This window comes from Cupressus sempervirens, chromosome 9 (genome assembly GCF_028749045.1).
Source record: "Cupressus sempervirens isolate cs-2001-9-10 chromosome 9, ASM2874904v1, whole genome shotgun sequence".
NCBI classification, from domain to species: domain Eukaryota; kingdom Viridiplantae; phylum Streptophyta; class Pinopsida; order Cupressales; family Cupressaceae; genus Cupressus; species Cupressus sempervirens.
This window is the reverse complement of record NC_143126.1, coordinates 661,551,275-661,564,877: the sequence shown is the minus strand read 5'-3', so window position 1 is coordinate 661,564,877 and position 13,603 is coordinate 661,551,275. Positions and strand designations below refer to the sequence as shown.

Sequence of the window (13,603 nt, the reverse complement as noted above, 5' to 3'; positions counted from 1 at the left end):
CAAAAACTATGACATAATGTGGTGGACTATAAAACCCACTTACTTACTTACCCTTGAAAGCCAAAGAACACAATTAATTGAGAAGAGGGCAGTAATTAAATCATTATAGAGCTAAGCAAAAGAAATAAATTCAATGACATATTATTAAGCAAATATATTTTTATTTAACATATTTTTAGAGACAATTGCCTTCGAAAAAATTACAGTACATAGATAAAATAAAAACCCTAAATGGAACGCTGCCCCAATCAGGATATAAACATCCTTAGCAGGTGTGCAGGAAGTGCAAAACGGTGAGTTTTGTTAGGGTTTTTTTTCGTTTACAGTTCCTGGTTTCCGCAAAAATGCCGCCAAAATTCGATCCCTCCCAAGTTGTGGAGGTGTTTGTAAGAGTAACTGGAGGGGAGGTAGGAGCGGCCTCTTCTTTGGCCCCAAAAATTGGGCCTTTGGGTTTGTCACCGAAGAAAATCGGTGAAGATATTGCAAAGGAAACGGCGAGAGACTGGAAAGGATTACGAGTTACTGTTAAGCTCACTGTCCAAAATCGTCAGGCAAAGGTTGCAGTGGTTCCGAGCGCTGCAGCTTTAGTCATCAAGGCGTTGAAAGAACCTGAACGGGATAGGAAAAAGACCAAAAATATCAAACATAGTGGGAACATCTCGCTGGATGATGTTATAGAAATTGCGAAGGTAATGCGGCCCAGATCGATGGCCAAAGCTCTCGCGGGAACTGTTAAGGAGATTTTGGGTACTTGTGTGTCCGTTGGCTGCACAGTTGATGGCAAGGACCCCAAGGATCTCCAAGTGGAGATCGATGAGGGAGAGGTTGAAATTCCCGAGGATTGATTTAGACAGAGCGTTTTGAACTGGGTTAGTTCTGTTGTTAGTTTTATTATTTAAATCGGACTTATTACATTCAAGTTTTTAAAGTTTGATTAGAGAACAAGCGTTTATGATTTGGCTCTTTTTCTTCTTCTTATTAACAAGATTAAAACTACTTTTTATTAGTAATAGTTTCTTTTTGTTTACACTAATACAGTTTCATTTTTTTTTAACACGCATAATATTTTAGAATGTGGTTTTGTTAGTATCTTTTTACCATCTGCTCAATCACACAACAAGATCATAATCTAATTCGCATATCATTTAGTTAAATGTTTTATTGTTAACTCAGCAATAATTTCACCAGCTTCGTACACAATCACCAAAGACTAGCAAAGATTATATGGGACACTACATTCTGCCATTTTACACAGTTTTAATTCAAATATTTCGTCTACTCAGCTCTATTTTAAATATTTCACAGACTAAAGTTTATTTTAAACAATTCGGAGTCTAAACTCTATTTTAAATAAGAGACATAAAGTTAAAGTTTCTGCCAATAGTGTTATGAATTTAGAGGTAAGATTAAATGAAATTAGTGGATTAATGCATCACCAATTAAGTATAAATGCATGATGGAAAGATTTGGATAAAAAAATGTGCTAAATAGAGTTACGCTTGACAACAGTTTTCCAAGTCTGTTAAGTCTGAATGTGAAACTTGTCACTTCCAGTTTCTCTAGGATGAATAGTACAATAGGAGAACGCATGTAAGGCAAGCAGTTAGGCAGGCAATGAAAACCTTGCTATGAGTCTGAAGGTGCCAATTATGGCATTCATTTATGGAAAAGTTCTCCAATATGCTGCACAATATGAATATCAAAAGGGTTTGTAAAGCTTAAAAGATTACTACTAGACGCACAAAGAATAATACAAATATGTTAAATCATTGCATAGTGAGGTTTGAAGGAAACATACTATGATATGCAAAAACGTAATTGCAGCACTCTTTTGGTCTGGAATGCTGTCAAGAGGCACTAAGAATTACTCAATCTTTAGAACTCAAACAATAGAAAAAGTTACTTGTCATGCCTTATATACATTGAGGAAGCTATGAAGTTATATAAGTAAATTCAAAACAAAGGATAGAAGTTGCAACTGAATATAAAGCAGCAAGGAAGAAAGATGGTATCTATGTACATTGTTATTGAAAGAAGTTCAAGAGATGATTAGAAATATATGTGAATATTTAATTCAATCAAATAAGAATTTAGTGACACAACAAATTATTCTCCTCATTTGTCAAAGAGTATTGCATGGAATATAATGCTTGATACAATATGTTTCGATTAGGAATGCTTCTTTTTCCTTATTGTCATTTCTAGTAGCACAGATGTAAACTAAAGCAGCTCCTTTTGTTGATGAGCCTTCAATGTACAATTTCATACTTGGTGCTCCTCACTCTTTCAGTCAGTTGCCAATGCTTAAGACGGGTATATTAAATGGCCATAATTTCAATTTAAGAAGTGAACGAAATAATCTTCTAGATAGAGCATCATGTGAATTTCCATCGGAATGAACTGTACCCATCTTTTCCTCTATCAATGCATGTTATAATTTCTTCTAAGTGTACTACACAAAGAGCAGCAGAAACATATGTTGTGCTATTCATTAAAATCTATTTTTCGATATAGAAATTCTTCCTTAAAACAATTTTTTAGTAGTGATTGGAGAGGGTTGCCAAAGTTACACAAAACTGAGTGTGAATTATGAAATACTGAATTAGGTGAAAATTTAATCTCAAATTTAGATGCCCGCAGGACCCTATATTGGCATAGGTTGTCAGAGATGTGAAGAGTATGCTCTCCAATGGTATCCATCAATTTTTTGAAAGAGGAATTTGACTCAGATTTGGTTAAAAAGAACCAGATTGACAATGAAATCATTGTGTAGTTGCATAATTTTCAAAGCGGTGTCCTACTCTCATATTACAATTTCCAACACCCGCATCATAATGGCAGATGACACAATGTTTTTTTACAAAGGATACTTTGTCCTTCAACAGAGTCTGAATCACTGTTTCCAATTTTAAATTCATAGGTGAAGCTTAGTTGATTACTTTTGTGGAAAAACTTGTTGCTGCCAGCTCAGCTTGCAAGTCTGATAGACAGTAGTAGTCTGCCTATTATAATCAGAACTTCTCAGGAGTACTTATTTCTTTTTAAAATAGTTTCATAATTCAGCACATATGATTCAAAGTAGATAAGCCTAGATGTAAACCGTGGAGCCATGGAGACTGCAAAGCTGCATATAACAACTTGGTAAGAAGAAGAAATCAGATAGCAAGAAATCAAATATGAATATTGAACCATATCCTTAAGGTGCCAAATCCTACATCATCTGTTCAAACTCAAAGGTATTGAACATTCTCTTTTATGAACTGAAAGACTTTGATGTGACTTACATATTACTAACATGAACGTGGAATTGTAGCTAGGAAAATTATGCACCTAAAATCCATAATTTTGTCATCTGAATTGATAATCTGCAGTCTGGTCATGTTCCTAGAGGTGACCAGCTACTATATCCTGGAAATGTTTTGCATCTAGAATTTTGAAAGTCTAATATACATGTATATATATTTTAAATTGTATTGTAAGAGTGAATCTTCCACAACTATTGCTGCTCTAGACAGATGAAGTATGAGTTTAACAGAACTTTTTAAACAAGAAAACATGGAACCCATAATCTGACATGGAAGCATGTAATATGCTGCTCTCTTGCTTTCTTTAGGATTTTTTGAGACACATCCAAACTATTTGATCAATTGGCCGATAAAACATCAAGTCAAACAATGATGCATCAACATGTCCTGGTTTACAATTAAAAACATAAATAATTACTAGAGACTTGCATTGGAAGGAGCCATTATTATGTGTAGGAAAACTTCCAAATGTGCAGGAATATGAGAAATAAAGGGGGAAATTAAGTATGGGAAGACTTTTAAAGCTCATTGATCTTTTGTTTGACACTTTTCCCTTGCAACATGATGTGGATCTTTGGACTTTAGGGAAAGAAATGAAATGGGGTAGTTGGGCTTCCTTTTGTGATGCTAGCTAAGGATTTTGGTGTCTGCTTTGCATGCTAAACTTTGCATGGATGCACAAATGCAAGTAACCATGATCACTTATGTAGTACATTGCATAGCCTAGTTAGTAGTTTTAGAGGCAAAAATTAGTAGTTGGCAGGGAAATGAAACAAGCTAGTAGGGTTTGTTTTAGTGTTGCTAGCTAAGGATTTTAGTGTCTCACTTGCATGCTAAACTTTGCATGGATGCATAAATGCAAGTAACCTTAATCACTTATGTAGCTCATTTTACAAAGTCTACTTTGTAGTTTTAGAGGCAAAGATTTGTAGGGAGTCCCTTTCTCTATATAGGTTGCAAGTTCTCCACAGGCTTTCATCGAGTTCAAATTCAATAACGGAAAAAATATTTTTTTGAGAATTTTCCAAAGGAAGAAATGTGATTAATGTGTTAAGTCAGCATTGTAAATGAAGAAAATATTTATATCAGATAGGTTTAAAAAAATTCTTATAAATGAAACATATCCAAAGGGAATTGTCAAGTCAACAGCTGGCCAGTTTTTATCACTAGAAAAACTAGTGATTACTTGTCTAGAAGACTGGTCCAGTCTGCAGGTACATTGTCCATAGTTCCTTTATCATTTTTCTATGCTTGGTTGCTAATTCGGGTTTGAGAATCAGATTTGTGGATTTATGATTTTTTTTCCTATTATGATTTGTAAGGATTTATGAGTGTGTATATATATGGATTCATGTGTACTTATTCTGTGTTTGGCCTGCGGGTCCTTCGGGATTTGCGTGGATTCATGCTGGATTCTCCTGGTTCCACGTGGATTTGTGCCAGATTCTCCCAGGTCCACATGGATTCATGCTGGATTCTTACAGGATCCGGATTTAACCTTGTGGGTTCATCCGGACTCACGGACTGCGAATCCAGACAAATCCGCAGGGTCAAATCCGTAGCCTGTGTGAATCTGGTATGTTCTGGTTCATGAATCCGTTAACTAAGCTTCTATGCAGGATTGTCTCTGTAAATTGATAATGAATATTATTAAAATCTTTCAGGATCATGGACTTGTTAAATTTGAATCAGGAGCATATAAGAAGGAGAAAACAAATACAGTGCACAAGAGTTATCATGGGAAAAACTCTCTGCACAGAGGGAAACAACCCAGCCTGCCAAAAGATAAAACTTTATCGATCTTTCTCAAGACAATTACAAGATCTCTGATGCCTTTGAATATTTATCCTCCACAATGAATATGCTTGGATCAGAATTTATAAACTAACGTGGATAACACAGAATGATATGCTAGATATCAAAATACATAGGCTCAACAATGATAACTCATATGAGTTCTGAGCAAAGACAACTAAGAAACTAACTACATACTGAAATATATCTTAATACATCAATATGAAGAGTGAACTCATCAGAAAAATAATAAACAACATAATCTATGAAGAACACTACACAACATATATTTCAACTTAATTTGATTGCATATGCCGTGTAATCAAGCTACTAAATCATTCTCTGAGATTAACGACACACAACAGGTTTTCCAATCACTGCTAATACACACATTCAAATATCTGATATCATAGTTTAAGCTTGGTTAACCAAAAGATAGCATTTCAAGGGAAGCTGAAGAGACGACAACCGTTATCTATTACCATGATCACCTGAGATAAGTGCTTGGATGGACATTTTCATATTTGATGCTGCCAGCAAGGATGGGAGTATGCATGTGGATCCCAGGTGGATGCTGCGTAGGAAATTCATAAATCGATGCCAATAAAGGATGACAGTGACCAATATGAAGGGCTATGAATTACCACACAAAAATGGTGCTGAGGAGATAGGAAAATGCCGATGGACTACCATAAACAAACTGATACCAATACAGACAGTTCTCATTCTAAGAAACCACATGAACAAAGAGACCTTGGAAAACTGGAGCCAGAATAATAGCAACACCAAAACAGAATGAAGGAGATGAATGACAAGGAAGAGGTGGATACAACATGCTCAAGTTTTAAAAGAAGAAGATCTCATGTAGAAGATCTATCTCATGGCTACATAATTCAACAAGACTTGCTTACATACATAATATGCAGTGACTGTTCCTGCAGAATTTGTAGTTATTAACTAAGTGCCTTGTAAAGAAAACTAGACAATATATTTTATATGACCACTTTTGTAAATACTGATCTAAAAAGTCACTTAAAGAATAGTTTTATACAATAATTTTTTTTGCATGGACCTGCTATGCTCTATTTTAATTCCAGCTAGGCCTACTGCTCTAGGTGCAGGCAATGGAACTGTGTTCTGCAGACTTCCAGTTACTCCTAAATAAATTCAAGAATCCCCATTGTATTATTGTTTTCTCTGCTACGCCTTGTAAGGAGAGAAGAACATATGGAAGCATATTGTAAGTACTAAACAAATAACCTGTAAGTAGCTGACAATCTTATACCTATAAACATAGGGAGCATTTTTTACAGAATGTAATTAGCTTTTTACTACACATGCCAAAAGCACAAAAACAAGAATCAGGCATGGTCAAATACCTTCCCTTTGTGCTCTCGTTAAAATCAAGCAAGTGGTAGCTTTGGAGCTTGTGGCACAGCTGCGATCTGGATGATGTAAAATCAGATAGCTATGAAAACAGAATATTGTAAATTAACAATGTAAGTGAGTTAATGATTTGGAATAAGTCACTTGAAGAAAACTCAAATTTGATTAGTCAGCAATTTGTTACCTTTTGACATGATAGTTGTTGATATTGACCCTGATGCATTCAAGTATGGAGTTTTCATTTTCAATTCCCAACACCTTTTACAGGGAAATGATTAAATTATAAAACAAATTCAAGGCAAGAATTGTTTTAACATTCAAAATTTTGTATTCTACCATATAATGTGATGGGGCACAAACACAAAGCAAAGGAGATAATGAATAATGTGCCTGCATCAGTAGACCTCAATGCCTTAGAATTTGAAAACTAGTTAGCAGAAATTTAAATAACATATACAACTGTCAATATATCCCGTGTTTTTGGTCCTTTAGATGCCGGGAGGAACTAAGGAATTTACCAAAGAGATAATCTATAAGTCAAACAGAAGCAAATGAAGGACTTCTATAATCAAGACTCAAGGTAAAGTTGCAAGATAAATTTCCAATTTGTTCAATTTGGTCATACTTAAGTTTAAAAACACTGAAAACCTTGGGAGGAATTTGTTCAAGTTGGTCATACTTAAGTTTAAAAACACTGAAAACCTATATATTCAGAAATCGTTGCAGTTATTGTTAATGCTTTGTGAGAGACAAAAAATTGTTAGTCCAATTAAAGGCAAATTGCAGAATTCAGTCGTCAAGCCTTTCCAGGTGTTACAAATGAGAGTTGAGAGCTTTCAAAGAAGACTGCAAAAATAGAAATGTCCCAAGGTGGTTTTTCAAAATTGCAAATAAGTTAATAACTAATGTTTTTTTGAGAGCAGTTGGAGTCCATGTAGCTAAAATGCTTAAAGTTTAAGCAAAACGGTAAAACCTGGAACCTTCTGAGTAATATTATCATTGAAATTGCTTTGACATGATGAGAAGCTGGGGTTGTTGATTGGTAGTAGGTACCCATTGAAGTATGCAGGGATTCTGAAATTAGAGACAGAAAGTGAAAAATCTAAGGTTCAGCCTTGTTGATTGTCACTAGGATTTTTAGAACTTAATTATGTTCAATGGAATCCAATGCTACTAAAGCTGAATTTTTCACTAGGATTTTTAGAACTTATTTATGTTTCTATCCGAAGGATTAAAGAAAACAATTGTCACAACAGGGTTCTGTTCAAGTTTTGTTTTATCCCTTATTCTGAGCTCCTTGCACACCGAAAATCTTATCTCCACCTATGTCACTTGATTTGCCACTCATTGGCTATATGTTGTTTTGAAGTACCAGCTGCTACATCATGGTGCTGCACAGCTGCAGTTGCTTTTTTCAAAGAATGGTTGTTATACTTTCTTTTCTTTCTACCCAGGAGAAACTTTAACTATTTTTCTGCACGAAGAAAGCCAGAGAGGCTTCCTGTGTAATTGATAACCTCTTAAACCAAGGTGATTGGTCAAATACCCTCTCCAGTAAGCATTTGAGTAGCTTGCATAAGGGACAAAAAATCTGCCTTCGGAGGCAAAATTTCACTGGATGTATATTCTTCTTTAGTGTAAATGGTTGGAGTTGAGTAGAAAGCAGTCACAGGCCTTCCTTGTTCATTTAATGTATGAGTTTGCCCATCTGTTTGAACCAAACACCTGCACTTCATCCCCCACAGTCCATATGATTGATATGATTTGTGTGATACTGTTTGTCCTGGTCCAAAGCATGCTTAACAAAACTGTCAACTGTTTGCTCAACATCATAGTCAATATGAAGGGTCAGCCTGAATTACAGCTTCCGTCATTGTAATATCAAGGTCAAAGCCATCAGGAAGATTATTAAGGTTAGGAAGCATTTTGATATATATCTGCAGAGGTGATGTGGATGGTCCTAGAACTGTATTAAATCATTTTCATTGTGCAGTGATTTCTTTACTTTGCAATCTCTTGGTAATCATCTCTTCCAAGAAAAACCAATGAAGAGAAAATAACCTTGGGACATTGTAGATAGGCGTGAACACAGAGTGTCTAAAGAGATTGATCTGCCATCTAATGACATGTAGTACTCTAAACACTTCCATAAAAAATCTGTGCAGTAGAGATGTTTGATCTATCATGTCCACATACAAAGCAGATGCATTGTCATGCATGTGACAACCCCTATTTATGAATTCAGATTGCCCGACAATGTGGTGAGGTATAAATGAAACAATTGAGAAACTCTCACTTCGACACATAAAACCAGATCTTCCTCATATCCCACAATGTGGATGAAAACCAGAGCAACCAGCTGTTGTTTTCTCACCACATTGATTATCTTTGAACCTGCAACCTGCCCTTTCTTATGTAATGTGTTCTATTCTTTCAGTTGACCTCTGCACTGTGGGTGTGAACAGGGAAATAGGTGTTTTTATCAGAGAATCAAAATAGAGTTAATCCTGACTTGCAACTTTAATCAGAGAATCAAAATAGTGTGGCGGAATCATGCCATTTAGAGCCATGTATCAGAGAACATCATTTATTCTGCAATCTACATTGGTGTGTAATTGTTGTAGCTAGAAGTTGATTACTGGGATGCTATTATCACCAGAAGTTTATTTTTATTCTTTCTATTGCTTGAACGGATATGCTAGTTCTTGGATTCATCCTGTTACCCATGCTCATGGTGTGCGAATGACATAAATGCAGGTGTCTCATGGCGTGGAATATGCTAATTCCTGTTGGAGATGGGATTACCAATAGAAGATTGAATTACAAGAACAATTTTGGTTGATGTGTTTTTATTGTGACAAAACCTTAATTTTTAATCGTCATCATTTTTGTTAAAATACGGAAGGAGATTAATTATATGGACTTCATTTTTAAACATGGATGGAGTGCTTACCATTTTGATCATTTATATTTATGTTCTGCTGTTGGCGTTGTCTTCTTACCATTGCCGTAACTCTTTCTCTCTTTTGTTTGTTATTATAAATATGCAATTTTCTTTCGATGATAAATACACGTTTTAAAGTTGAGAGATTATTACGAGTCAGTTTTTTTCTTTTTGTTATGGTTAGAGGTAGCTAAATGAACCTGTGGCTATAAGCAAGTCACAAAGAAGAGTTGAACCGGGAAAAAAATGTTCTTTCTCTTTTTGGATAAGTTGTTTTATAAATGGCTGCTTAACATTTTCATAGAATGAGATGAATGTTTGTCAAATAGTTTTCGAAGGTGATATTCTTCCTAGTCAGTCTCTAGAAACTATTGGAGCTGATATTTTAGTGACTGTATCATTATAAGTCAGTGTCTCATTACAATTTGATGGGAGGAAATGGCAGACGTAGTTTTAAAAGAGGTTTGCCAACGTTAATAGTTCTTTTGATTGTGGGTTTAATTTTAATTCATTTTAAATTATTTAATTCAGAAAAGTAATCTGCGGAGTACTGAGTATAGCATGAAGGTTTGGATCTTGGCAAATGTTTTTGGTGAAACGTTTTTATCTGCTTTTGACAAATTTTTTTAAGAAATACCCTTCAGTTCTAGTATTTGATGGATCCCACTTTCCATGATTTTTCTATGCTTTTTTAACTAAATCTGACAATTCCGATCTGTTGAAAGGAAATTAATTCACCAACGCAGTTCCTAATATCTCTCTCATATAACATCAGTTAGATTTTCTCAGTGCGCTGTTGGTACAGCTAACATATAAATTGGAATGAGTTGAAAGTACATGGGACAGTTTAAAAAATGACTTGACCAAAAAAATACACGTCTGGATGCTGTTAGCATGGTGATATCGAAACGTACATTTCTTTAATATTGTTAGATGTTCTCCGTGCTCAGTGAGCCAACATATAATTAGTTTTAGGCAGGGAACTATTGTTTTCATTATACACCATGACAAGATAAATTCACAATTCTAAGGTTTTGGTGGAATTTTTTTTAAAATTAATTTTTGAAATATATATATATATATATATATATATATTTTATTGACTGCAATCATTTTTACTAGGGGTTATTTTTATTTTTGAATGGAAAAAAATTAAGAAAATGAAGTGGAACAATAACAGCCTATTTATTGCTGTCAGAATATTTATTGCACTTTTGTTATTATCTCTTGGATGTTGTATATAAATTGTTTTGTTTTCAAAGTGGCGAAGTACTCTTATCCTCTTTGTAAATTCTGGAAATTGTAAACTCTTTTCCTTTCTTGGTCAGGAATTGATCCATATCTCCATTGTTCCAATTTTTCAATTAACCAGTTGTTTGATTTCTTTTACAGCGGGTATGGTGTTAGCCCCTTGTGAACTTAATTTTCTTTTAATTATAGGAAGTTGTGTACCGGGCACCTCCATATAGTTATTTTATTTTTGTATTTGCTATCGCTACAAGCCTATGCACCTATCATCATTTTTGGGGACAAGAATAAGAATTGACTGCTTGACAACCAACTTCAATTACGCTCTTCAAAATTTGTGGAAAGTATATATATCTGGCAGTTGGTTTTGTAATTGTTTTAAAAATGGAAGGCTGCATCAATTTGTATTTTGAAATGGTTATATATTAAGGTAATAAAAAAAATGACATGCGTTCCTTTTGAAAAAAAATATTTTAATTACTCTTAATTTATTTAATTTTATTGAACGATGTCATAGAATTCATTTAAAAATTTAAAATTAAAATTAAAATTTTGTTTCAAATTATTGTAAAATTCATAGGTTTCTATTAATAAGAGTAAGTATAAAATTTAATTTAAAAACAATTGTGATACTAATTATTTTTTAAAATATATCATTGTATCAAATTTTACACTTGTTTTTAATGAATTTGCTTCCAACCATTTTTATTTTTAAAAATATATTATCGTATCAAATTTTACTCTTGTTTTCAAAGAACTTAATCCCAACTATTTTTACAATTAAATTTTATCTATCTTCTCTATATAATGTAAAATTTAATTTTTTATATAACAATCACATAAGCAAGATGATCAATATCAATCATTTTTATTGATTATTTTTTGTTTCCTAACTAATTTTTCTTTAGAATATGTATTGTGCAATGACAACTACCTACTTTTGTGAATACTATATACATATAATATCATTAAAACATCTAGGAATTCTTCGATAAGCCTAAGTTAGGGACTAAAGCTCTCCTAGAGCTCTTGTTTGAAATGGATTGAAACTTTTAGTATGTGAACCCGTACTAATCTTGTCTGCATCAGTGGTAGTTCATCGTTTTTGTTATTTTGTTTTTAGGTTGACATGTAGTAAAGCATCTAAATTATCATTTCGAACAAACTTTGACCCCAATATGAAGCATTAATGCTAGTTCATCGTTTTTGTTATTTTGTTTTTAGGTCAACATGTAGTAAAGCATCTAAATTATCATTTCAAACAAACTTTGACCCTAATATGAAGTAGTAATGCAAAGAAATGTCAGGAGACAATTGTTTATACTTGTTTCAGATCACATATAAATTGAAGAGAAGATAAGAGAAATGGCTTGTGTGGAATCTAAGTAATGGTTAAGCATGATGACTAAGAACGAGAGAGATTTAAAACAAAAATATTGTGACAAAAAAAAAAAAAAAAAATTGAATTATTATTCACATTTTAACTATTCACCTTTCAATATAATTATTTACTATTGTTTACATAATTACTGAAAATAAATATTGCTTCAGCAAGATAAATTAATAGAGTTAAAACTTGAATTTGTTGACCATTTAAGTTATTGTCTCATGGAAATTTGTTCTTCATGAGAGAAAAAGTATCAACCTCATTGAACTTTAAGCATGTGAACAATATAATCAACAACCATAAGAAGATACACATACACATTAGCACACAAGATATGTTAATTAGGGAAACCCTTAATTAGAATGGGGATGGTACTCACAAAATGATGTACTAATATAAAAGTTCATTGCAAGAGGATGGACTCTATTAGGAGCCAATGAAATACATTCTAAAAATATTAGTTCATGTTAGGAGACTTTGAATCTCTGATAGGAGATTACAATCTTGTTAGGAGTTATAGAAGGCAGATGGACCCATTGTCTAAACAACTTCAGGGGTAAGACCACCAAACCCATTGTCCAATTGGCCTTTTTGTATTATTCCTTGTAGAATAATAGAAATGAAATTGAACTCCGTAACTTCTAACTCTTTCTCTATCCCCTTATTGTTTGAATACAACACCAAATACCTTCTTAGATCTCAATGCCAGATCTTCATATTTGTATCACACTGATCCCTTTGATCGCTTACAAACATTTAACAACTTCACATATCACTTGCATAACATATTCACATCCCTTGCACACTTCACCACAATGAAAATAATCTTCCTTCATACCATATCTTCAAAATAATTCACTGAGTCGGCTTTGAGGTTTTCCCAATTAATTATAATAAGACCTCAATAAGACATTATAATTTATTACATCTTTTAGCAATTATAAAATATTGTCAATTCATAGTAAATACAACTTCTCACATGTGCAACCTCAAACTTCACACACTCACTGATGTCATCATTTAACTCTGGAATAACTCTCGCATGTCTTCGCCTCTCTACACATGCGCCTGTCCACAACATTAGGAGACAATTTGTAACATATCATCAATTGTGCTTGATCTCATCCTCAATTACACAATCTGTATGACCTCATTCTCTATCTGCTACTCTATCGATTTTTACAAAAACAATACTATGTAGACATCAATGACAAACACCATGACTGCAACATGTCAATCATGCTAGCAATCTCTCCAACTATTCTAGCAATGCTTAGGATACTCCCCTAAAAGAATACCATTAGCATTCATGCTAACAATAGACAATAAACAGTTTGAAAATGACGTCAATGAGTGTTCAAGGTTTGAGGTCACATGTAGTGTGTACCCCTAGTTTACTTTTTATGCTATACGCTAGCTTTATGGTTATGTTTTATGATTAGTGGTATTTAATTACTAGATTTGATTGGAGGTTATTTCATACTTAGTTTATGTATTTGATGAGCTACTTAATACTCAATTATTTCATGTGTTCATGTT

The 13,603-nt window shown here is 33.6% G+C and overlaps 1 protein-coding gene across 1 annotated transcript; it reads left to right on the top strand.

Annotated features, from left to right (window-relative positions):
- The first annotated feature begins 285 nt into the window (after positions 1-285).
- LOC149540488 (large ribosomal subunit protein uL11) lies at positions 286-9,486 on the top strand. Its single transcript, XM_089801590.1, has 2 exons — positions 286-869; positions 9,243-9,486. The coding sequence occupies exon 1, from the start codon at positions 345-347 to the stop codon at positions 843-845; it is 501 nt and encodes a 166-aa protein (XP_089657716.1). The 5' UTR covers positions 286-344; the 3' UTR covers positions 846-869; positions 9,243-9,486.
- The last annotated feature ends 4,117 nt before the right edge of the window (positions 9,487-13,603 follow it).

Coding starts and splice junctions, on each gene's coding strand:
- LOC149540488 (XM_089801590.1), top strand. CDS start 345: ATGCCGCCAAAATTCGATCCCTCCCAAGTTGTGGAGGTGTTTGTAAGA.